We start from the raw sequence: 26,323 nt of genomic DNA on the forward strand, positions 1-26,323 counted from the left end.
ATATGTGGAGTTATGAGGGATTTTCACCTTCCGTGTTAGATATTTTTGCAGTGCTTGGATTTTTATAACAAGGTTGTCTCACTTTTTGTTGCTGGAAAAAAAAGAGAAGAAAAGCGAGCTACTTACTCGTCCCAGCAGCACCAAGTCGTCCGTCCACTGCCAGAGCGAACGGGTCGCATGAACAGATTTCTCGGGTCGGAAGAGGCCTTGCTGTTGCGAAACCCCAAACGCTAATTTTCCCTCTGCTTTAACACGAATAGTTCTGTATTAAGTAAGACAGAGGATCTTTTAATATGGAAATTGCTGGAAAAAGATGAACCGTCAGGTTGCTTTCCGTTCTAGGCCGTGGCTATTTTTAGCTAAGTGTTGGCAGCGGCTTGGTGATGTTATCAAGTAACAGTAATGGCTTCCATTTATTGAGCATTCGCTGTGTGTCAGGTCCTTGGCGAAATGCTTGACACACGGGGTTATGTTTAATCCTCACCGCAGCCCAAGGAGGTAGGCCCCGAGGTTATGCTTTTGCATAGGCGAGGAACGTGCAGCTCAGAGAGGTACAGACTTTGCGCCTGTGTACGGCCGAGCTCCGGGTAAACTCTTGTCTCTATCTTTCCATTAGTCTGTAAACGTTTAAATAAGTAACAGTCTGAAATCCTAGGTTTGAAAAGGTTTTTCCTAGGGGCGCCGGCGTGGCCCGGTTGGTTCAGTGTCCAACTCTTAATGTCGGCCTGAGTCACGATCACACAGTTCCGTGGGTTCGAGCCCTGCGTCGCGCTCTGCACTGACAGAACCTGCTTGGGATTCCGTCTCTGCCTCTCTGTGCCCCTCTCCCGCTCGCGCTCTCTCCGTCTCTCTCAAAATAAATAACTTCAGGGGAAAAAAAAGTTCTTCCTGATGTCCTCATGCCACTTCTCCACTGGGGTTACCCTTTTTACACGTTTGGAAAATGGGGCAGTATGGGTTGGGCAGACAGCATTCGGATGGAACTCGTGTAAGTGGACAAAGGTGCCAAAATTCTGTGCCCAGTACGCTGTAAGTAACAAGAAACTGGTGGCCACGGTGTTTCTCAAGACTAGCTGTAATAATTTTGGAACTGCCTCGAAGTGTTACCCACCGTGACCCTGACTTTGTGGTCCCGTGGTTGATATTTGGAGACTGCCCTTATCCAGAGCGAAGTTAAGCCCTGACAGAAACCACTGCTAAGTTGGGATCCCAGCTGCTACAAGTGACATTTGAAAGGCCGGTTGATGGGTACATTTGTCAGCCACAGGCAGAGACCGCTGTCGGGCTTGGCCGGGGGGCACATTGAAAATCTAAGACTGAAACCTCGATACCTGGCCGACGACTCAGGAAGAAAGTGGTGTGGCTTTGGGGGTTTGGGGGTTTTTCTGCGATTTGGTTCTGTGAACAGGCTACGTGCCTCTCTTCCAGTCTGCCTTTCCTCTCTGGGTAGAGAAGGACCTTCGTCTGACCGCTGGGTCTGCATCCTGAGATGGTTGCCCCGGAAAGTGCCTGCTCTCTGTAACCTTGTAGCCATTTATACAGACTTGTGAGGCCCTGTAAGCCACCCTCTCTCTGGAAGAAATGACTAGCAGATTAGTCATTGGGAGTTCCTGACCTTCCGTGGTGTAAATGCCACACTGAGCAGTGGTCGGGCGCTTTGTTTTCTTAAGTTCTGTCGATAACCTTTGAAGTTGCTCTCACAGATTTGATAGACCACAATAAGATAGCAGTTTATGACATTTCTTCTGTGAAGGAGGGATTTTGTTTCCCTCGGTTAGGTATGGCCATAAAGACAGTGTACCAGTCAGGCTGTGCCAGATGTTGGTGGGGAGGGGATGTAGAACAACTGGGATCTTGATAGTAGAATTGCAAAGTGGCGTGGCCATTTTGGAAAATCATTTGGCAAAATCCATAAAATTAGGGGCGCCTGGGTGGCTCAGTCGGTTAAGCATCCAACTTTGGCTCAGGTCATGATCTCACGGTTTGTGAGTTCGAGCCCCATGTTGGGGGTGCCCAGAGCCTAGAGCCTGCTGAGAATTCTGTCTCCCTCTCTCTCTCCCTCTCCCCTGCTCAAGCTCTGTCTCTCTCTTTCAAAAAGAAACATTAAAAAAAAATTTTTTTTTAATCCATAAAATTAAATATATATACTCTATAGCTAAGCAGTTCTATTCATAGAAAGCCCTTGCATGTGTTCCGGGAGACATGTATGGGAGTGTTCATGGCAGTGTTGTTTATAGAAGCTGGAAACATGCCAGCGTCCCCTGGGATCATGGAATATATGGAATTTCACAGCACTGAAAACGAGAGCACTTCCATACACTTCAGCACGGTTGAACGTCAGACCTACTACTGAGTGAAAAAGCAAGAACGTGAGAATGTTTACAGCATATTTCCATTTATGTAAGCGTCACAAACCTGTAAATTAAACTATGCTTATAGATATAAACTGTCACAAATGGTTAAGGGCTGATGAGCACAAAAATCAGAATCGCGGTTACCCGTTGTTGGGAAGAGAGATGTGATCACGAAGGGACGTGAGGTGGCATCAGTGGACCTGATAACTTTCCGCCTCTAGAGCCACGCTGTCCGATCCAGCAGCCTCCAGCCACATTTCAGGTACTCAGTAGACACGCAAGGCCTGTCACGTTGGATGGTGCAGATACAGAACATTTCCATCATGGCTGAAAGTTCTGATGGGCTAGCTTGGTGGATGCATGTATTTAATTTAATTCTAAGTTGTGTGTGTGTGTGTGTGTGTGTGTGTGTATTTATATTTATGAAATCTTTCAAAATTTTGTTTTAATTTCAGTAGTAGAAAATCTCTAAAAACATACACACAGAATCTGAATCTGAATGTGTACCTTTCTAAGTGAAAAGCCAGGGAATGATAAGGGAGCAGTCAATAAAGCTACCGGAGAGTCCCGTACTGTGGGAGCATCTCTTTGCCATTGACCTCTACTCCAGATGATTGATACACTTGAGCGACCCAAGAAAAGGAGCAGGAAGGGTGTGTGTGTGTGTGTGTGTGTGTTGTGGTTCTGTTGGTGAAATTACCGACACAGCTGCCCCCTGTTGCTTCCTTCTGCCTGCTGTCACTGCTCTTGTGGTGCTTTATCAACACTCAGACACAGTCGGAGCAACCTGCATCTAAGTCACCTGAAATCTATGCTGCCGACCCGGCGTTGCAAGGAAAAGATGACAGGCAGCCTCTGAGTGAAAATCTGTCCTAGTTAGTGCTGTCTTCTGTTTCCAGGGGTGACGAGGTTCGTTATCATTAGGAAGAACCTGCTTTTTCCACTTGATTTAACACCGTGTGTGCGAAAGGTAGCTGTTTCGAGGCTCTGAAATACTCCCAGGAGAGAGATTTATTGGTAGATGTAGTTCGTTCTTTAAATGCTGACGTGGATTCCCAGCCGTGCCCCGAGACAGACTAGAATTTCAGGCTGAGGTAGAGAGTGCTGTAATATACTTCCTGCGTTCAGTTTGCTCTCAGGTTGGGGGTGCCCTTCGTTGGCCCTTGGGTCACGACCAGGGCTGGCTCTGCAAGTGCAGGAACCAGAGAGGTCTTCTGGGGAGCCGTCCGTGCCTTGCTGGCACACCCCAGTTCCGCCCTCGTCACGGTGGCGGAGATGTGAATCTGGCTTGTCCGTAGAGCAACTCGGGGCGGCAGACAGGCACAGGCAGAAGTTGGTTCCCCATCCCAGGCCTCTGAAGGTCTCTGACCACGGAAGCAAACCAAAGAAACCGTGCATCCTGCCTAGACTTCCTCATTTGTGTCTGCTTTTCTGGCCCTGCTTTCAGTCTTAGTTGCTCCGATGGAAGTCGTAAGGATTAGTACACTGCTCTAACATCCCATCTGGCTCGGGAACCTGCCTGGTCAGAGCTATGCCTGCAGGGACACGAGGGCCGAGGAGACACGTGAAACCACAGAGCAGAACAGATTACGGATAAAAGCCCGTTTGAGGCTTCGGGTCGGTGCAAAGGAAGAGGAGGAAGACTGTAGGGCCCACGGTCACCTAGGGTCGTGAGTTAAAAGTTCACTGCTACAGAATCGCCTGATAAAGATCTGTAAGCAGTTGGGAGGTAAGAATTCAGAGTTTGATCAGCCTTGCTACCCATCCAAATCCTATAGTTAGTTTGGCTAGCTCCCTGCATTGAGGTACCATGTGCCTGGCACTTGGATAAGCACCTCATTGCGTTACCCACAGGCAGCGTCTCATTTATCCTACATCACGTCAGCCATCCTAAGAACAGTGTTACCGGGGCACCTGGGTGGCTCAGTCGGCTAAGCGTCCAACTTCGGCTCAGGTCATGATCTCACAGTTCGTGGGTTCGAGCCCCATGAAGGCTCTGTGCTGACAGCTCAGGACCTGGAGCCTGCTTCGGATTCTGTGTCTCCCTCCCCTCCCGCCCACCGCCCTGACCCTCCCCTACTGTGCATGCGTGCACGCGTGCGCGCGCGCTCTCTCTCTCAAAAATAAATAAACTTAAAAAACAAAAACCAAAAACAACGTTACCAGCCCCATTTTCCAGACAAACTTCAGACTTGGAGAGGTGACTTTGAAGTATTTTAACCCAACAGTCTGACTACAGAGCTCACCCTTTTTTTTTTTTTAATTTTTTTTTCAACGTTTATTTATTTTTGGGACAGAGAGAGACAGAGCATGAATGGGGGAGGGGCAGAGAGAGAGGGAGACACAGAATCGGAAACAGGCTCCAGGCTCCGAGCCATCAGCCCAGAGCCCGACGCGGGGCTCGAACTCACGGACCGTGAGATCGTGACCTGGCCGAAGTCGGACGCTTAACCGACTGCGCCACCCAGGCGCCCCTCACCCTTTTAACCATCTCTTTGGTCCAGAGTGCAATGCGCTTCTAGAAGACTTGTGCGGTGCAGATAGTTTATCTGACCCTGCCTGCCACCTGGAAGGTCTGACAAAAGAATCACACTTTGTCCCCAAGGTCACGTGAAGTAATAACAGACATACTAACCGGCTGTCGTGCAGGGTGCTATGTCATTCGTTTGGAAGGGTATTTTAGTACTACATAGCTGGAAAAATGGAAAGGGGACGGGTGCTTTTTATTTTTAAAACCACAGGTATGTTTTTCTACCGCATAGGATCGTGTTCTGTTCCCCAATTTGCGACCACTTTCAAGCATGAAAATTTCAAATGTGAATTTCAGCTGGTATCGAAAGAAGCAGTCCTTTTTGCAGGGGTATTTTTTGGTTGATCAGTTTGTTCACTTGTTGAGTGAATGTTGAATGTTGGCTGAGCATCTTCTCTGGGCCAGGTACCATGTCAGCACTGGGGGTGCGGGCATGAGAAGGGCAGGTGTGGTCCTCAGTGAGTTGGCATTCTTGTGAGGAGACAAGCACGTCAGTAAATCGCTTCACAAGATCGTTTCAGACACTGGAAAGCACGGAGGTAGATGGCGAGATGGAGGAAGGCCTGGTGCATCTTTGCTTTTTTAAAAACAGCTTAATTGACATATAATTCACGTATACGATTGACTCATTTAAAGTGTAGAATCCCGTGTGGCTTGTTTTTTAGCAGTTCACTGGGTTGTGCAACCATCACCAGACTCTAATTTTAGAACATTTATGTCCCCTCACCGAAAGAAACCTCATACTCATTGGCAACCCCTCTCGTGCCCTCTCCCCTTCCCTCAATCTTGGCAGCCACTGATCTACCTTCTGTCCCTAAAAGTTTGCCTATTCTGGATACCATCCGTGGTCTTTGGGGACCGGCTTCCTTCACTTACCATAAATGCTGTCAGGATTCATCCATGTCGTAGCAGGTGTCAGAACTTCATTTCTTCTACTGTCAAGTAATATTCTGTTGTTTGGATATGCCACACTTTATTTATTCATTCATCGACCTTTGAGTTATCTCCACCTTTTGATTATTATGCATGATGCTGCTGTGAGCTTTTCGTGTACAAATCATGTGGATAGATGTTTTCATTTCTCTCGGGTATAAGCCTAGGGATGGAATTGCAGGGGGGTAGGGTAACCGTGTTTGATCCTGTGAGGAACTGACGGATATTTTCCACAGCAGCTGCACCATTTTGCATTTCCAGCAGCAGTGTGGGAGGGTTCCAGTCCCCCAGCCTTCACCAACGCTTGCTTTGTTATAGGTCTTTTTGATTATACCTGGTAGGTTAGAAGTAGTAACTTATGTCAGTTTGGGCATTTCCCTGGTGACTAATGATGGTGATTTCATACGCTTGTTGCTCATTTGTATATTTCATCTAGAGAGATGTCTATTGAAATTCTTGGGTCATTTTCAGTTGGATTATTTGCCTTTTGTTTTGGATTATAGGAGTTGTTTACCTTTTCTGTGTGCAGGTCCCTAGCAGGCATGCGACTTGTACATACTCTCTTCCATTCTGTAGTCTGTCTTTTCACTTTCTTGATGGTGTCACTTGCAGCACAAAATACCGTCTTAGTTTCGGACGTACAGCATCATGATTGGATATTTGTATGTATTGCCAAATGATCACCACAATAAGTCTAAAGTTTTAAATTTTGATGAAATCCAACTTGTCTGATTTTTCTTTTGTCACTTTTGATGTTATATCTAAGAAACCATTAGCAAATCCAAGGTCACAAAAGTTTTATCCCTAAGTTTTCTTCTGAGTTTCTAGTTTTAACTCTTACATTCAGGTCTGTGCTCCATTTGGAGTTAGTTTTTGTATATGGTGAAGTAAGGGCCCAGATTTGTTCTTTTGTATGTGAAATACCCAGTTGTGCCAGCACCATTTGTTGAAAAGAACATTCATTCCTCCACTGAATGGCCTTGAGACCCTTGTTAAGAATCCGTTGGCCGAAGACACGTGGGTTTATTTCTGGGCTGTCAGTTCCATTCCGTTGTTCTGTGTGCCTGTCCTCATACCAGTACCACGCTGCCCTGATTACTGTAACTCCATAATAGAACATTTTAAAGTCCGGAAGCATGAGTCCTCTAATTTTATTCTTCTTTTTCCCACATAGTTTTGGCTGTTCCATGTTTCTTTTATTTCCATACTTACTTTAGGGTTAGATTGTCAATTTCTGCAAAAAAAAAAAAAAAAAAAAAAAAAAAAAGCCAGCTGGGATTCTCATAGGGATTACATTGAATCTGTAAATCAATTTGGGGAGTATCGACATTTTAATAATATTAACTCTTTATTCATTTATTTAGATTGTCTCAATTTCTTTCAACAACGTTTTGTAGTTTTTAGTGTAGGTCTGGCACTTCTTGTGTTAAATTTATGCCTACGTATTTTATTCTTTTTGAGCATATTGCCAATGGAAGCTTTTTGTTTTCGTTCTGTTTTTATTGAAGTAGAGTTGACATACAGTGTTATGTTAGTTTCAGGTGTAGAACGCAGTGATTCGGCATCTCTACGTGCTCACCACAAGTGTGGCCCCCTCTGTCACCATACAGTGCTTTTGCAGTGTCACTGGACTATATTCCCTGGTTGTACCTTTCATTCCAATGACTTATTCATTCCATAACTGGAAGCCCGTATCTCCCACTGCCTGTCACCCACTTTTCCCATTCCCCACCTCTTCCCTCTGCATCCGTCATCATCAGTTCCCTGTAGTGTAAATGGAAGCTTTTTAAAATTTCATCTTGGAATGTTCATTTCTACTGTTTAGAAATCCAACAGACACTTACATATCGATCTTGTATCCTGTGGCTTTGCTGAGTTTGTTTATTAGTACTAATAGCCTTTTAATAGATTGCTTGGGATTTTCCATATACAAGATCAGCTACAAATAGACATAGTTTTATGTCTCCCTTTCCAATCTGGATGGCTTTTGTTAAGAGTATGACACCAAATAGGAATGGTGAGAACAGACACCCTAGTCTCATTCCTGATCTTGGAGAGAAACCATCCAGTCTTTCACTATGTTCCAGAGGGTTTTTGTTTTTGTTTTTTTTTAATTTTTTTTTCAACGTTTATTTATTTTTGGGACAGAGAGAGACAGAGCATGAACAAGGGAGGGGCAGAGAGAGAGGGAGACACAGAATCAGAAACAGGCTCCAGGCTCCGAGCCATCAGCCCAGAGCCTGACGCGGGGCCCGAACTCACAGACCGCGAGATCGTGACCTGGCTGAAGTCGGACGCTTAACCGACTGCGCCACCCAGGCGCCCCTCCAGAGGGTTTTTGAATACCTTAGTGCGATTTCAGTCCCCGATGCTAACTCTGAGGCCGTGCCTGTGCTGCCTGGTGACCTTCCCTAAAGGTTGATCCAGAAGGGCCTTCCTTTCCAGTTCGTACAACCTGCACCCCTGTGATTCTGCTGTGGTGTTCTTTCTTCTTAGCTGGTTCCCTTAGACTTGGGTCAGCTCATCCTACAGACTCTGTAGAGGACACCGAAAGCGTTTGTGGGTTCTTTTCCCACGGCTATTTGACCATCTCTGACTTCCACAATCCTGAACAACCCAACTACATGGAAATGGCAGAAATTAAAACGTGCAAGCAGCAGCGTTTCAGCGGATCTTTCCTTTGCTTTGTGACTCTAAAACAGCCGGGGGAAACGATCTGTTTGGGGACGATACTCGTTTCTGCAGACGGTCACGGAGCGCAGCTCCTCCCCACCCCACTTCTAACCATCGGCACCTCCTTGTTTTCAGACTCTCAGCGCTCCCACCTCTCCTCCTTCACCATGAAGCTCAAGGACAAGTTCCACTCGCCCAAAATCAAGCGAACGCCGTCCAAGAAGGGAAAACCAGCTGAGGTGTCGGTGAAAGTCCCGGAGAAGCCTGTGAACAAAGTAAGCGGACTCTCTCTAGGTGTCTGTCCTGGCCTTCGCCTACTTCGAGCAGTTGGAGTTTGTGCTGTGTTTAAGTTCACCCCCTGGGGATCAGCTTCCAGTGCAGAACACGGATTTCGTAGCATTCCCGTGCTGCCAGGCAGGGGCCTGGAGTGTCCTTGCGAAATGTGAGCCTTTGGGATGGCGAGTGTTTCTCCTGTTAATCAGAGTCAGGTTCTGTTGGCTGAAGCAGTTCTCCTTTCCCAGATGTATCATCCTCTGGGCATTCAGAACAGCTCAGTGCATCATGTTTACGCCCCAGGATGCCACCTGCCTGCCCCCAGAGAGCCCCACGTTGCCCTGGCACGCACACACATAGAGGGAGCTTTGTGACGTCCAGAACGTCCTTCGTGTGGCTTTAGGGCCCACGCTCTGAGACATGTCAAATCCTTGAAACCCAGCCAAGGATGTCCTCAAGCACTAGTAACCTCAGCAGGGCCAGTGAAGCCAGATACGTTGAAACAGCTGTAGATTTTCATCAGCCCCTCCCTTCAGCCTGAAACGGCCATTTCAAGCTCTGTAGGAATCCAGGTTTCCTCTCTTCCAGGAGGCAACAGACAGATTTCTACCAGAGGGCTACCCTATCCCCTTGGATCTGGAGCAGCAGGCAGTAGAATTTATGTCCACCAGTGCTGTGGCTTCCAGGTCTCAAAGGCAGAAGGTCAGTGTGACGTTAAGAACAATTGGGTTTGCCTTGCCTTCTACTGCAGAATCCTGGCCCATGGTTTTGGGGATGGAAAAAAAAAAATCTCTTGCAATATCCCTGTGTTGAATTGGGTGGCGACTGTGGGCTTAATCGTTCAGGAAACAGTCCAAGGGGCCTTGGGTAAAATTAAGAGTTTATCCAAGTCCCTGTGGTCTTTGGAGAGAGTTCAGCACTCCTTGACGAAACCTTGGGGGTCCTTTCTAGGGTGGGTTTGGGCGTGCTGCTTGGGTGCAACGGGTTCTGGGGGAAGTGGGTAAGTCTTCTCTCTCAAGACCAGCTCTTTTTTCCTTGAGTTGCTAAGATGATCTGAGCAGTTAAGAAGGGAAGGGCGTCTACAGTAACAGGTGCTCTGTGAGGCATCTAGCAAGCTCAGTGTGGTGAGTGCACTCAGAACCAAGCACTGCGAGAGCCAGGGACACCTTTTGTGCCACTGACGTTTATCCAGCTTTAGCACTAACGTGCTGGCTGCTTTACACTTACTCCTACTTAACACTCCTAACAGCCCTGGAGGATGGAAACTTACTTTGCAGAAAAGGACACTGGGCCTGCAGGAAGATGAAGCATTCACCATCACACAGGAAAAGGTAGTGAGGCTGAGATTTGAACTCAGGCTGCCTCACATCCAAGTCAAAACTCTTGCGATGCATTCCTCGTTACGAAAGCCAGAATGTAAGTGTTAACGCTCACACGTAACTGGACAGAAAAGCAAAATTAGCCCCCGCAACGTAGAATAAACACAAGCCTTGTAGAGAAACGCGGCCTCTCTCCAGGGCCCGCCCAGAGCGTAGTCGGTGGAAGAGCTTTCGTCACAGCCGTCAAGTCAATGCCACTGGCAAACAGACGCCACGATTCTTGCATTTTACAGCGTACCTGTATTTTTGTTTTGTTTGTACTTTGACCAGCAGGATATCTTAAAATTCTAGTTAGAAGTGGAGACAATTAAGGTTTTAAGTCCAAAAGTCGTTTGTTGAATAACCCTTTTTCCCGCCTCATCTGGTAGCAAAAGAGGCTGAAGAAAAAGAGGAAATAAAGTATTCAGTGTTTGCCAGATTGCTCAAATTCCAGATTGAAGAAGAATAGTAATAGAGTGGAAGATCAGTGTGTGCCAGAGTCATTTTCCGGGTCCCTCCGTACGGCCCCCTCTGGGAGCCGAGTCCGGTAATGGAGCCCACGCACGGTGCCGGTGGCCCCTGTAGCACTCGAGCAGGCAGTCGAGGGTGAAGTGACTTCCGACAACCGCGTTCTAGCAGTTGGCGCCAGGAAGAGACTGGTTCAGCCACTCGGTTCTTGGAATTTTTCCCCCTTTGTTCGTTCCTCCAAGAGAGGTCCCTGGGGGGAATTCGGTGCTAAAGTGTCCTTCGCTTGGTACGGGTTCCTGCAGATTCCAGCGGACGTTGGAAGCGTCTGGAGACACACTGAGTTGTCACGACTCGAAAGGTGAAGCAGGTGTTACTAGGGCTGGTGGATAGAAGCCAGGGGTGCTCGTAAACATCCTACATGGGACGGCCCTGCCCACAACGGAGAATTATCCACCCCAAGACGTCAGTAGTGCTGCTGCTTAGAACCCCCTATTCTGTAGCCAGGAACTGTGAGTATGAGCTTTACCCAGGAAGACTGCTACTCTGGTTTTTGGTTGTCGCCCTTTAAGAAGGGTTGAGTCACTCTGCTCTGCCCCAAGTCAGCTGCCTGAGACGACATGAGCGCAAACCTGTTGTCTCGTAGAGGCCCACAGGCACAACTGGAGGTGTGGGGAGCCTGCCAACATGTGTGAACTTAGAAGACCGTCGAAGAAATCCGAAAACACGCGTGTCGTTTGCTGTCATTGCTGTTTATTACTCATGAGCTCTCCTACCTCTTAGAGAATATTTTTCTCCGTGTTCTCATTTTAATCCCAGTTTCTATGCCTGCCATTCCCTGTCTAAACACACGGGAAACTTGTCGCCCGGTAGATAGCACAGATTCAGGTTCACGTACGGCTTACGGAGGGTCTCTCATTGCCTAGGCCCTGTCCCAGGTGATTTCACGTGCTGTCCTACTTACTCCTCTCCATAACTGTGTGCAAAACCTCTTATTATGCCAAATGTACGGACTTTGGGCTCTGGCCCAAGTTTTCTTGATCAAAATCTCGTTTTCCCTTAAGTTTTATGCACTGCTTCTATGCACATTCTTATTCACGTCCCCACATCGGGGGGGGGGGGCGGATATCAGGTAATACCCTCCCCATTTTTCAGATGAGGAGCCTGAAGTCACTGGCCCCCAAGCCCAGTGGTGGCTTCGAACCTAGTCCCTCCCCTGGCACCTCTACCCTCACATAGCTTCCCGGTTTGTGGAGGGACAGTGGCTGGTGCCTCATCCCCCACAGCAGGGAGGCTGTGCCCGGGTGGGGGCACCTGCCTCTGAGCTTGTGCAGCTGGGCGACAGAGCAGAGCCAGAGCTCTGGGTTCCCAGTTCTGGCGAGTGCTCCAGCTAGTTGTCTGCTTGTAAACTCTTCTGACCGCTGGCTGCATTTTGCAAGAAGTCGGAGCTGTTCAGGAGCAGAGGCGCTTTGAACGCACAACACTCGGAGGCCATTAATTCTGGGAGTGCAGTTTGCTGGAGAGTTAATGGATGAAACCAGACTCTGCTAAGCTGTCGGCTCCTTCAGTAGGAGCCCAGGGCAGCTTGGCTATTCAGTGGCTCATTGGATCTCTCTGCAAATGATGGGAAGATTCTTTTTGCTTCACAGTGTCTTCCTGCCCCTTCTGGGTGCCTCCCATCTCCAGGTCAGCCCCTTTCTCCCTAGGAAACCTGATGACATTTCCTTTCTTTCTTTCTTTTTTAATTTTTCTTTTAGTGTTTATTTTTGAGAGAGAAAGACAGCGTGAGCAGGGAAAGGGCAGAGAGAGGGAGACGCAGAATCCGAAGCAGGCTCCAGGCTCCGAGCCGTCAGCACAGAGCCCGACACGGGGCTCAAACTCATGAACTGTGAGATCGTGACCTGATCCGAGGTCGGATGCTTGACCGACTGAGCTACCCAGGCGCCCCTCGATGAGATTTTCTTATAAGGTTTCCTGCTTCCTCCCCATCTTTCATCATTCCTGGTTCCAAACACATCCCGATGTGCCGAGATAGCAGTGCCCTGGTCAGGGTCCTCTGGCCACGCTGGCCGCCGGCGTTTCAGTCACACTGATGTCTGAGTGTGACTCCTTCATACTCACGTTCCTTGTGGCCCTGGCGGCCGATGGCAAGGCGGAGAGCTCTTGTCTGTGAGGCAGGAAACAAGTGCCTGGCCTCAAAAACAGTAGATAAACATGTGAGGTCATGAGAAGATGAAAGGTGGGGGTAATGAGGCTCCAGTGATGGGGGGGGGGGGAGGAGGGACAGGCACTCCCTGCCTTAGAGAATCCGCTCTTTGTGGTCTGCAGACCCCCTTTGGGGAAGTTTCCCGTGGAGAAGAATTGAGTCGGCTCTTCGAACGTTGTCTGACTAAAGAAGCTGCTTACTTCTTGATCCCATTTACCTGTTTTCTTTTGCTATTCCCATGGAATAAATGCCTCGAGTATTGAATGTTATTTAAAATGACATTCTCCATCATTTGAGAAGAGAAGAGTTAGCGTTCAGAATCATAATCACTTCTTATTATATGTCATTGGTGTATCTCCTTAGAGATTATTGTTTAAATCAGCTTTTTTCTAGAAATGTTCTTCTTGCCCTTGGGTGCTTTTATTTGTATATTCGCTGGACCTCAGAGAGCCCACAGGTGGCAGCTTTCCTCATATACAGCAATCGCAGTTTGCGCTGGACATGTAATCAGTTCTACTTGAATAGGGTATCCATTTTTGGATTTATCTGTCTTACAGATCATCTTTGATTTCCCTTCCCTGCCAGGCAGCTGGGACCCGGACCTCTGACCTGAGGGCCATATAGAGGGAGGTTGGGGAAAGGAACCAAGGGGTGTGTGTGCCCACTGACTGGATTTGAGGCATCCTATAGTCAAGGAGGAAAGATTTGGGCATGGGAGTTTGAATACTGCTAAGTGCAGGGCTCCGGAGTTTATTTTCCTCCTAGCTGTGCTTTCTTCGGGAGCAGAGGAACTATGGATGCTGTTAGCATTTGCTACACGAGTGATGATTGAATCGTTGCTACCTGCCCCAGCACCTTCCCCTTTTCACCCCAGAGCATCCACCCCTTCTAACCCTGGGGTTTCTAGACCCTTTGGGTGAGCCAAGCCATTTCATTGAGAGGGAACTGCATCTTCGGACTCAGTGTGGGCATCTAGTGAGGGGTCCTGGGAGAATGGGCTTTGAACACGAATGCCTCTGACCATCTTCTACTGTCCCTCAGATCTTTGAAAGGCCTGGGGTCTCTTGATTTGGTTTACTGGATGGATAGGCACCATGAGATTTAACTGCGGGTTCACTAAGCTTCCGACAGCCATCAGCAAATTAGTCCTCACTATGCTTAATGAGTGGTGCTATCTCAGTGTGGTAGGGAAGGATCCTCGAAGCAGTTTTCAAGACCTCAGCCACATCAGTCTCTACCAGGAAGGGAATTCAGAAGTATCTGAATGAACGTTCTTGGTCCGAGCTCCCTTCTGCTTCCTAGCCTAGCCTCTGTATCCTGACTGCAATCCTTAGAAAGTGATTTGGCAAGAAGTCTCCTCTGCTTGCATCAGTCTCCAGCTAGTCGATAGGAGATCGTACTTTATTTTTTTCGAAACCGCTCCCTTTAATCTCTCTCCTCCCTCCTTATGCTTAACATTTCCTTTCAGAACCTGAGCTGGCTGGAAGAGAAAGAGAAGGAGGTCGTTAGTGCCTTGCGCTACTTCAAGACCATTGTGGACAAAATGGCTATTGATAAGAAGGTACTGGAGATGCTTCCAGGGTCAGCCAGTAAGGTGCTGGAGGCCATCTTACCCCTGGTGCAGAGCGACCCTCGGATTCAGCACAGGTGAGTTGCCCTGAAATCCTTGACTGTGTCAGAGCAAGGGAGGCCTACAGGCGTCTTGGTTTGGGGGCATTTCAAACTTAGGGCTCCTGGGAAGAGTGAAGAGTGCGGGGAGGGAAAAGAGCCTTCTCCCCACCCTTCACAGCTATGACTTGATGCTCTCCCAAGGTCGAGGTCGTTGTTACTCATGAGGCCTCGACCCTGAGGGAGATCTCTAGCCTTGCTCGGGATGTAGCCACAGGGTAAGCCTGTGGTGGTTTCTTGGCCTTAGGTCATTGGCAATAATCACATTGATTTGGACACATTTCTAGTACCCTTCCGTTAGCCGTGGTGTATTACGACATTAAATCCTATTAATATCCAGCCTGGTAGAGACCTCAACTGCCTAGCTGATTAGGCCAAAAGAGATCGAGAATCCCATTCGAGCATGGATTAATGAAACCTTTAACTGTATCAGACCAGGATCTCCCAGACAGCACCCGGATTCCCTGGAAGCCAGGGATGTCGGGAGGAGTCAGCCCGCGTCCCAGTGAGCTTTGGTTGAGGAACACTTACCGCTAGAGTGCGTTTTCCCGTCAGAGTCTGGGAGCAGCTTGCTCTGGTCTTCACTGTTAGGTAGAGAAGGGAAAGGGGTGCTCGGTGTGGTCTTAGCTGAGGCCTAGCAGAGGTGCCTGCTACCTCCGTGTTTCTTTTCTGGTACCTGCTCAGGATAAATGCAGCTGTGTTTTCTGTTCCTTGAGATGGTTTGGTGTTCGTCCAGCCCCATGAGATTGAGCTTTTGTGAACTGCTTTCAGAACTTGGCAACGAAGTGCATAGTTTTCTTCTTCTGGGAGATCATGCAAACAAGTGTCTTTATTTCCAAGAAGCTCTCTGGCCTGGGCCTTCCACCCTGGAGTTTCAGCTGACCTCTGTAGACTGTGGTCTTTTGGCCAGTTGGTGGCGGAGGAAAAAACTGTCGGGATGACTTTGCCCTGCTACTGTCTTTGCTTTCCAGGCCGTGCTCCTGTCACCGAGGAGGAGCCTGGGGAAATGAGTCCCTTCATGCCCTGCTGAGTGGCCACCACGCACAGAGTGCTTTGTGTGCTGGGCTTGAGACCGAGTACCATGTCCCTCCCGTAGTTAACCCCGTGCCCGGCTCGTAGAAGGGCCCGGTGCCGTTCTCCTTTGAGGGGATGTGCCCAACAGTGCGCTAGGGTCAGATGTGTAGACGGCTTTTTATGCAGAGTTCTCCTCCACCCCTTTTCGTGTGAGTGTCCCTACCGCGGTGGAGTTTGAACCTAGTGGTACCGAGCGGAGCTCTGTTGGGATTTGAAGGAGGGAGAGTTAGAGGAGGCTCCGTGGCCCAATTAAACTTCCTGCAGGAGAAGATGCTCGAGCGGGACCTGAAGGAAGGGTGGGAATAGGCGCAAACACTGAGATCAAGCGGTAGGACAGTGGTTTGGGGGCATTTTTTGTCTATGGGGAGATCTTATAACTATTTTGTAGTTGGCAAAAATTATTTCACGTCTATAGCAGTTTCCTAGAGGGAAAGAGAAATGCCCGGGTGTGGCCATAAGGAGCGATGATTTTCTTTTCTCTGGCAGTCCTTTGGCTGATACCACGTAAGGGATGTTTCTTCCTGAGATTCTCGCAAAGCCAACGGATGATCTTTTTCTCGACCACCCTGCTATCTCCTCTTCAAAGGTTTCTCTTAGGTTCCTTCCGTCATCATTCCTCCCGGTGCAGTTTGTGAGCTAGGAAGGTGTTTCCCGCCTTCTGCTCAGAGCATCTCTGTGGGTTGGGTCCCAGCTGGTGGGCCCTTCGTCTCCGTCCCCTAGGGTGCTGGGACAGTGGCGGACCAGCCTTTGAACAAGCAGCGGCTGTTTGGCGTGAACAGTGAGCGGAGGAACCTTCTCCCGCGCTGGGGAGTGTGTGTTGCACGGAGACGTGTGGCCACTGGACATTCTCCTGGTTACGGGACCCTCCTTCCTTTCTTAATGTCTCAGCCCCTGACACAGAGGAGTATTCCAAGCTAACGCTGTGAAGCGTGGCCACGACTGCCGAATTCTTCAGGTGCCTTCAGGATGTTACCATTCAACGCAGGTAGAAATCGAGCATTGTGTAAAAGTGTCTGCCTGCCTCCTTTTCATCTAGTTCTGGCCAGTGGTTTAACAGTGTGATTGACGCCTTGGCGGGATCCCCCACGGGCACTTTGGCAGAAGGTGGCCGTCTTGGTTGAAAGAGGCCTCACCTGGCCCTGCCGGGAGGAGGCGGAGGAGGCTTGGAGTTGCCAGAAGGGCCATCCCCCCGCCTCCTGCAGGATGGCACCACCGATGGCCCAGCCCCCAGGGGAGACCAGTTCTCGTCCCCTTCAGCAGCCCTCTTTCCAGCACCCAGCACTTCGCTCATACTCTTCCCTGAGGCAGCCCAACCCTGGCTCTCCCGGGGCCCCTTTGGTAAATTGTTCTGGTTTCTAAGGGGACTGGAGTTTGCTTTCATTCCTTCTGATTGCTCTCTTCTCCTGCTGGAACACGCGCCGAGCGGAACGAGTGGCTAAATGGAAATTGTAGATCTCCTGGAAAGTGTTTGCCCGTCACCTGATTCTGAAGAGCTTCTTGCTAGAGCTTTGTTTGTTCCAGGGTTTTGTCGTAAGCGGCTTTGTTTTTAGAAGCTGTCTTAATCATGTCATACAGTATTGTATCTTTTCCTTCAAATTCTATCTTGGGCTGCTCAATATCCCCCTCATTCTTTTTCTCCCCCAACTTTTTTTTTTTTTTTTTTTCTTTTGAGGGGAAGAAGGGGCATTCCACAAATTCCATATTTTTGCCCTTCCTCTCTTATGGTACATAATATTTAAAATGGAAAGATAATCCTTTCCATAATTCCTAGAGAAAAGTACCTCCGGTTACTTAAAAATGTGTGGAAGATATATAGAGCGTACATCTGGGCCTCCCCTCCCCAGTCGGCGAGGCATCCGGACGTAGCCGGGCCTTCCGTTCGCGGTGAGCGGTCGACGCCTCCGCCAGCAGAGGCCTCCTCGCCCCTCGTCCGTTGTCGTTCTGGAAACGCTCTTCATGAGTGCGGGGCTCTGGCAGGTCTGCCGTGGTTATGGTGCAGAGAGTGGAGCTCAGCCCACGTTGGAAGGAATTCTGGTGAGCTACAGACCATTCGAGCTCACGTTTAGAGGCTGTTTTGGTAGAGGATCCTGCCTGCTGAAATGCCACGCACCCGCTGGCTCCTTGCGGCCCATCTAACATGAGTGTTAGTCTGACTGAGAGCGAGAAGCGTGTAGTGCTTTTGACCCCTGATTAGCAGCTAGGAGGAGGGGAGGGAGGGGTGGGGAGGGAGAGGTCAGGATCCTGGGGAGGGGGGGTGGGGGGTGGCGGGAAGTTTGAAGAAGCACGTCAGCTGTGGAAATAAGCACGTAAACTGTGGCGGGATTTTTATCTGTTATGTTTGGAAAATGAAGACAGTCTTATAACAGACTAGAATGTAAAGCTGCGTACGGTGTGTGTTGGATTTATAAGGGCGTAGATTCAGGGGAACGTTTGTCACGAAAAGGAGGTGTGGGTCTTCCGGAGAGAAAGGGTTAGAAGTGAGCCCTTGTCTCCAAGAAATTGCTTCTGTATCAAACAGTAGCTTCAAGGGACGGTCGTGCTTCAGAGGGTTCACCTTCTTTAAGAAACTCTTCTCTTGCCCCCAGCTCAGCCCTCTCCTCCTGCTACAGCCGGGTGTACCAAAGTCTCGCCAACCTCATCCGCTGGTCTGACCAAGTGATGCTGGAAGGGGTGAACTCAGAAGACAAAGAGATGGTCACGACGGTGAAAGGGGTCATCAAGGCTGTGCTGGACGGAGTGAAGGTAGGACACGGGCTGCCAGCGGCCTCCCCGCTGGGCGTCTGTCACACGACAACTTGTTCCCAGGCTTCACGCGTTGGAACGAACGTCTCCCAGCGTCTCTGGTGTTGCTGCTCGGTCCGATGGCCATTTAATTCTCTCTGGGACAGGTGGCTCTCAGAGCACTAAAGCCTTTGGCCTGATCGTCTCGATACTGGGAAAGCTGCCAGAAGCAGTCAGCCTTGCTCGAGCACGTAGTCAGCCCTCAGTGAGGCTCTGTGGTACAGCTCTGACTGTGTGTGCCTGCCTGCTAGACAGAACGCAGAGGAAGTTGTCTCCGCACTGACTGGTCGCAAAGCTCTCAGCGAGTCGACCGCCACCGTTTCACATTCTGAGAACTTCTGTGATTCTTGGTAGAAAAGTCGGATTGAGATGAGTAAGGAATGAAACTGGGTCTGACGTTCTGGAATTTACCGGCCAGAGAGGTCGGGAACAGCGTGATGGGAAATTACGAAACCTAGTTGAGGTGGGAAGCAGAGGCCACAGAGGGTCCGGGATAAAGTCTAATTGACACAGTAGGTCCTATGGGTGAGGAGCAGGACAGGATGTAAGTACGAGGTGGCTGAGGGCCTTCGGGTCGGGATTCGTGCCGCGGGCAGTGGGAAAGTGGAGACCTGCTGGTCCGCGAGGCCATGTTAGCAGTGGAAAGAGGGCTAGCCTGGGGCCTGCCCGGCAAGGTTTGAATCCAAGTTCACCACTTACTAGTCTGTGAGCTTAAGTAATCTATTCGGTCTAGGGTTCTACACCTCAATTAACTCATCTGTGAAATGGGTATGATGATAGTGCCATATATCCTAGGGTTGTGGGAAGTATTAAATTAATACATGGAAAGCTCTTAGAACAACACCTAGTACATACTAAGCACTCAGACTTGAGCTGCTATTCCTTACTAATTTTGTGGTGCTAGGTGTGTGCTTTGGAGACCAGTCTCTTGGCTTAGGGGAAGGAAAAAACAGCTGTGTCCTCCTCCTTTCCACGCCCTTCAGTTCAAAGTTGTAGCTGAGGTGCTTAACCTAGGTCCAAGAAAACCTCCTTCACCACTCAGCCGTCCCAGCAGATTCCTAAAAGCTGTCTCCTTGGATTGACGTCCCGCGGAAGTTCCGGAGAGTCGAGTAAGGGTGCCCAGATGGTAAAAGTCACAGAGGGAAGGCTAAGAAAGCCTTGCTTAGCACTGCGACTTGCTCTAGAATGAATCGTGTCGACTGGGGCCACATAAGTAGGGCCGCCGTGTCGGTGGGACGTCAGGAAGCTCACGTAGAGAGAGGCTTGGCTGGATGCCACCACGTCTCCTCTGCTGGCCCAGGCTCTGTGCATTCCCCAGAGCGTATTAGGTCCTGCCATGTCTGTGTGGGCCAGGGCGACTTAAGGGTAAAGGCCCAGAGTGGCCCGTCCTGTAAGGCTTTGTGTCACTTTCCAGATTTTGGAGTGTAGCCGTACGCATTTTCCCCGTCGCTTTCCCCTGGAGCTCTTGGAGGTCGGCAGTGCAGAATGAGACGTGACCTGGGTCGCACGTCACCAGCAGAGCGTGTGGAATTCTGGCTCACACACCCCTTGCTCTTCCTGCCCAGGCTTCTGGAAATGCTGTTGTTTTGCAGGTGACATTGTTCAGGTTTCCTTCTACTGAATTATCACGAGATGTGTGAAACAAGTTAGAGTGCCCAAAATAGACGAGATGGAGTTTCTGTGTGTGAAGCTTTGTCACGTTCCCAAGTAACTTCTCGTTACGGGATCGTTAAAGCACCCCAGTACCCGCTGAAAGGCATGTCGGAAAGAAAAATTTCTCTGATTTTTCAAACTGACCAAGGAGAGAGGGAGAGAGAAACCTCCAGATTATGAACCTGTCAGTGTCTGGACACAAAGAACATTTCCACGATTTTTTTTAAGTTGTTTATTTCGAGAGAGAGAGTGCAAGTGGGGGAGAAGCAGAGAGAGAGGGAGACGGAGAATCCGAAGCAGGCCCTGCACTGTCGGCGCAGAGCCCCATGTGGGGCTCGAACTCCTGCGCCGCGAGATCATGACCTGAGCCGAAACCAAGAGTCAGATGCTCAACCGACTGAGCCACTCGGGTGCCCTTCCACAATTGTTTTTGAAATACTTGACCCAGGGGCGCCTGGGAGGCTCAGTCGTTAGAGCTTCCAGCTCTTGATTTTGACTCGGGTTATGATCCAAGAGCTGCGGGATCGAGCTCTGCACTGAGCATGGTGCCTGCTTCAGATTCCCTCCCTCCCTCCCTCCCTCCCTCCCTCTCTCTCTTTCTCTCCTCCCCCTCCCCCTTCACCTCCCCCTCCCATATTTTCCCCCTCCCAAAATAAGAAAAATAAAAAATACTTGACCCAGAACGAAGACTCTAGGTGATGAGCTCTCTGAGTCCAGTTTTGTTTCATTTATTCAGGATTCCCTTCTCGAGAGCCTCCTCGAGTGCCAGCCGGTGCCATACGATTGGGAATGTAGTGATACCCCTGCCACAGTCCCTGACCATTAGCTTAGGATCTGCAGAGGGAGAAGGACAGCAGAGCTTGTCATTCTGTAATCATGACGAGGTCTAGTGTTACAAGAGAAAGTGGCACGTGGCCTCACTTGGTCGGGTGTTTGGGTCACCTTCCCCTTTCAGGGTGGTCGGAGACTCTGCCCTGAGGGCGAGACGGGCCAAAGGCAGAGAGGGGCGTGCAGGAGTCGGCCTGCCGCTGGAAGTGTGTTGCAGCTGGAATCGGTCGAGGGAGCAGGGACGGTCCCAACACTGTGCTGTTGGCGTTTGTTGTTGAGATGTCATAGTAGCAACAGCTGACATTTAGTCCCTCCCGATGCTCATAACGACTCTTGCCGTGGGCGTGATCGCCCCTTCGCAGGTGTGGGAACAGGCCGAGGCAGCCCAGTGGTCAGCGGCGAGGTCGTGACTCCCACCCGGGGCTGCCGGACCCCAGACCCTGCGCGCCTCCTGTCACCCTCGGCCTCCCCCCACGTGAGGGAGACCCAGCTTAGCCCAGGGACTGCCTGTGCGTCCCCCCTCGCCACCGGCCGGCCTCCATCCCCTCTCCTGTCCCCATCGGGCTGAGGACACCGTATAAGCCTGGGTCGTGGTGGAGTGAGTGAGCCTCAGTTCGCCGGGAGGGACGGGGCCGCGCAGGGATGTGAGGATGTCGTCATCCCGCTCGTAGGAGAGACGTTGGCGTGTGCCTTTAAAGTGACTCACCATCTTCCAAGTAACTCATTCAGTTGTTAAATGGAATTCTTTTTTTGAACGGTCGAAGAAGTATTTTCAAACAGGGTTGCTCTGCTTCTGTCCCTGAATGGGGGTAGCACCATTTATTATTTAAAGCCCTGAGTAAATGTCACTTGCTAGCTCTGTAACCTTGGGCAAGTGACTTGTGTGAGTTTCGAGTAGATTTTTAAATGTTTACCCTGAAGAACTGGAGAAAGGTCAAGAAAGAGAACGTATATGAAGTACCTGGCCAGTAAGTGCTAGGTGCCCAGTAAATGGCGGGTAGGTACCATTAACCACGGAAATGTTAGCGTCCAGGATGGCTTGCACCTGCCTGTCTTTGACGGTGCTTGTGGTTCGCTTCCGTGCATCTCCGGTCGAAAGACAGACCTGTCGTTACCACCTGATCTGGCCCGGGCAGGTGCTCTGCTGGTGGGGCCTGAGGCCCAGAGAGGATGGTGACCGTCTAAGGAAGGAATCGAAAGGCCCTCACTTTCCCTAGCACCTGGCTCTCTGCGGCCCAGCTCCTCTGGCTCCAGCAGGTGACCCGGCTTGTCCTTCGGAAGCCAGTGTGCCAGCTCCTCGTGCCCTTCCGTCTAAACATCAGCCCTTCTTCTTGTCTCAGATGCACCGTCTCTTACCCAGCTCCCTGGGCTCTGCGTGCCCTCTTGGCACGCCCTCCCGGATGTCAGTTCTCAGACCCAGAGCCTCTTTCCCTGGCCTCCGGCTGCCCCCGCCCCTACACACACACTTTTATTTTTCAACCTTATGCCGACAGCCTTGGAGGAGAGTACCTGCAGTTCTGTCGTCACCACCCACACTTGCGCTCGTGTTCTGTCCTGGACCCCCTTCGTACCCGTTAACCGACAGAATAGAACAGCCCATTACTCTACGAGCAAAATGGGTTTGTTCGGGAATAGCAGACAGTTGCAATTCGGGACCTGCGAGCCGGGGCAAAACCACGGGCAAGTCCAACAAAGAGAGAGGATTCTTTTAGGAGGAGGATGCTGGGAGGGGCTGTCCTGACCCGGAGATTGGCAGGAAAGAGTTCAGGGTGAGGGCCGTTTCTCACTGGCCGAGTCGCTGGGGTGGAGGGTTTCTCATCGGAGACGCCGGGTCCGTCCTTCCCTCTGGGCCCGCGATCATGATGGTCTCCTGGTGAGGGTACCTCTGCTGGGCTCTGTAAGCGACGATTCCTCCTGTAACTGATGTCATTGGTGTGGCTCCCTTCGTAACCTCCCAGGTCCACTTTTAGTGAGCTTTCCCTGTATCAGTTTTCACTTAACAACGGGAATATTTTGTAGGAAGTGTTTTTCTGACTACATCAGTCAGGATTATGTTCGACTGCAAGAAAATCCTCAATAATACTGGCTTTTAAACTTAACTCTCCTTCATGGCCAAGAAGCCCACAGACGGGCAGTCTGAGGCTAATGACATTTTCACAAAATGGTCAGGCATGTGGTCGTCTCCCGTCTTGCTTTCCTGCCATCCTTAGTTAGCACATGGATTCCACCTCATGGTCCCGAACGACTGCTCCTGCTCCATCCATCGTGACTGCATTCCAGCGAGCGAGGAGGAAGAGAGAGTAGGAAGGTGCGCCCTCTCCGTTTGAAGATGCTTCCTCAAAGGCCTCACAGAACTCACTCACACTTCATTGATCACAGCTTGGTCACATGCCCCGCTGAAATTCTGCTAAAGAGGAAGAACAAGTCGTGGGGCAACTTGCTGTCCCTGCCACACTGACATCTCAAATAAGCCATCTCTTTTATTCCTCGTTCAGCCTATTTTTTTATTTTTTGATGAAAACGTTCAAATATCTGCCAAGAGGAAAACGGGGTAATGAAGCCCCACCACATAGCTCTGCGGCTGTTCGCTCCTGGCCAGTCTTGTTCCTCTGCCCGCCCCCCGGGATCGCTGGAAGCAAATCACAGGTCCCATGTCCTTCCGCCTGGAAATGCCCGTGCAGGGCTTGAGGCCACGGCGAGCTTTTTCTGCAAAGGGCCAGGGAATAACTACTCGAAGCCTCTCGGGCTACATACCTTCTCTGCTGCCTATGGGTCTCTGTTGCATGTTGTCATTGGTTTATGTAATTTTTTTTTCTTTTTAAAGAATTCTCACCTTGAGGGCCTTACAGAAAGCAAGCCCTGGGCTGGACCCTGCCCGTATGCAGGGCATAGTTTTCTGGTTTTAAACAGTTTGCTTTTCAGTTCAGGGTCCAGATAAAGCCCATTTGCGTCTTAGTCCGTTAACATGCGTCTAAAGATCGCTTTTCTCCGTCTGTTTGTCCTTGCAGCTTACTTGTGTCGTTAGGAAGGGTCACTGCTGTCACAGGTCTCCCACGTTCTGGATTTTGTGCTGATGACATCCAAACAGTGTTGTCTGGCATGTTCCTCTCTCCCCTGAATTCCCTGTGAAACTAGAGGCTGAATCAGTTTCAGGTTTTTGTATTTCGAATGCTCCCTCAGTGCTGCCCTCACCTCCATCAAGAGGCACGTTTCCTTTTCTTTTTTTTTTAAAAAAAAGCAAAACTGTTTTAAGTTTATTTATTTACTTATGAGAGAGAGAATGAGCGTGAGCAGGGGAGGAGCAGAGAGAGAGGGAGAGAGATGATCTGAAGCAGGCCCAGCAGAGAGCCCGACACAGGGCTTGAACTCACGAACCGTGAGATCGTGACCTGAGCCGAAGTTAGACGCTTAACCTACTGAGCCACCCAGGCGCCCCTCCCTTTCTGATATTAGTAGCCATCCATGATTTTTGCCTAGATCTGTTCACTGATTTGGAGCTGCAGAATGATGAGTTTCTAATTCTTTGTGCCGTTCTCTCATTAGCTGGGAAACACTTAAATGACAGACCTCCCTTGTAAACTTACGGTTTTCCTGAGTGATCATTCTCAGAGAAGAGGCAGGATCCAGGCTTAATTCCTTCCTTCCTTTCTTTACCAGTTCTCAAAACAGTGCCTGTCTCCTAGCACGCTTTAACATGACCAGTGAGTTGAGCTGTTTAAAATACCATTTTGAACTCATGAATTTACATGTGCTGGCCGTGCTCCCACCCACTGTGCTTGTCCCTCTTCCTGGTCCCCAGGCCCCATCTTTGGCCACTGAAAACTTTTTTAGGCTGTTTCCTGAGTTCCCTGTGATATGACCCTAGAAGTCTTTGATAGTTTTCTTCGTAGTTGTCTTGGTATGAAAATCTGTTCCAGGCTCTTATCATCTGATAGTTGTTTTGTTTGGGGGTAGTGATACACAGCTTCATTGAGCTGTCATCCCCACACCATATACTTCACCCACTTAAAATGTATATGGTGATTTTTCTTTTTACTATATTCACACACTTGTACAGCCATCACCACGATCCATTTTAGAACATTTTCGTCACCTTCAGAAAGTAACTGCCTACCCTTTATGCTCTCCCCTCCCCCCTCATTTCTTGCCATCCCCCACCACCCAGCCGTAGGCAGCCTGACCTCTATAGGTTTGCCTATTCTAGACATTTCATATAAAAGGAGTCGTATGCTCTGTGGCCCCTTGAGACCAGCTCCTGTCACTTAGTACAATGGTTTCAGAGTTCACGCGTGCCACAGCGTGTATCGGTACCTCCTTTCTTTTTCTTGCCAAATGATATTCCACTCTGTGGGTGCACCACGTGGCATTGTTTTCTCGTGGCCATTTGGACGTCTGAGTTTCCACCTTTCGGCACCTGAGTGAGGCTGCCGTGAACACTCCTGTGCACGTTGTTATGCGGGTGTGTATTTTCATTTCTCTTGGTGGTACACCCAGGAGCACAGCGGCTGGGCCACACGGTAACTCTGGGCTGGAAGCGGTGCGTCATTTTCCACCCCATCTGCGGTGGATGCGGGCCTCAGCCTCTCCGGCTTCTCCACGGCCTCCATTCCCACCTGTGCTTTTTGGCAGATGTTCATTTCCCTGAGGGCTAATGATATGGAGTCCCTTTTCGTGTGCTTATTGGCCGTCTGTGTATCTCTTTGGAGAAATGTCTGTTCAAGTCCTTTGCCCGTTTAAAAAAAGTCTTTCTTTAATCTTTATTTTTGAGAGAGAGAGAGAGAGAGAGAGAGCGCGCGCGCATGAGTGGGGGAGGGACAGAGAGAGAGGGGAAGACACAGACTCCGAAGCAGGCTCCAGGCTCTGAGACATCAGCACAGAGCCCGACGCGGGGCTCGAACTCACAAGAGCAAGTTTATGACCTGAGCCAAAGTCAGATGCTTAACCGACTGAGCCACCCAGGCGCCCGCCTTGCCCATTTTTAAATTGGGCTTTCGTTTTATTATTGAGTTATAAGGTACCTTGTACATTGCTTACCACAGAACTGGAATCAGCCGTTCCTTTAGGGAGCCCTGCTTCCCTTTGCTGGGAAGTCCCGTTTAGAGACCACACTGAGGGCTGATGTTCTCATCGCTGCTGGTGGGTCACGCGGTTAGTTTCTGTAAGACAAAATACATCTGGAGTTTCTGCTGGTACTTGCAATTCGCATTCAGCACCACCGGGGTTTTCACTTAACCTCATCAAACTCGTGTCTTAATTTTTTTCCTCCCACACTGAATCTGAGGTCTCCTCTGGCTGCCTTGTCTTTAGTCCGTTTGAGGAATGACAGCCAGTGTCTTGTGGCTGGAGTGGCCCTCGGAGAGCTGACTTCGGGAGTCCCTCACTGCCCAGCCCTCTTGTTCCCCAGTGCTTGCTGCACAGGAGAAGGAGGCCGCCTCCTCTGCTCTGTGGCTGCCTCACCCCTCAGACTTCAGGTGGGAAGGTCCCTTCTTTTCACCATGAAAAAGCTAGACACCCCTGTGATTTCATT

General features: G+C 49.8%; 1 protein-coding gene across 6 annotated transcripts in view; it reads left to right on the forward strand.

The window, feature by feature from the left end:
* RAPGEF1 (Rap guanine nucleotide exchange factor 1) overlaps positions 1-26,323 on the forward strand; it is a 133,213-nt gene that overhangs the window by 58,306 nt on the left and 48,584 nt on the right. For 4 of the 6 annotated variants that reach the window (XM_047098156.1, XM_047098152.1, XM_047098154.1 and 1 more), the window contains exons 2-5: positions 8,626-8,765; positions 9,352-9,465; positions 14,261-14,439; positions 18,120-18,276. In XM_047098156.1, coding sequence (XP_046954112.1) covers positions 8,626-8,765; positions 9,352-9,465; positions 14,261-14,439; positions 18,120-18,276 — 590 coding nt within the window. The remainder of the gene's footprint in view (positions 1-8,625; positions 8,766-9,351; positions 9,466-14,260; positions 14,440-18,119; positions 18,277-26,323) is intronic. The other 2 variants (XM_047098157.1, XM_047098155.1) reach the window with 1 other exon arrangement.

This window comes from Lynx rufus, unplaced genomic scaffold, assembly GCF_022079265.1.
Source record: "Lynx rufus isolate CCGP_SWC_20201006 ecotype Redwood Valley unplaced genomic scaffold, mLynRuf1.p SCAF_44, whole genome shotgun sequence".
Lineage (NCBI taxonomy): Eukaryota > Metazoa > Chordata > Mammalia > Carnivora > Felidae > Lynx > Lynx rufus.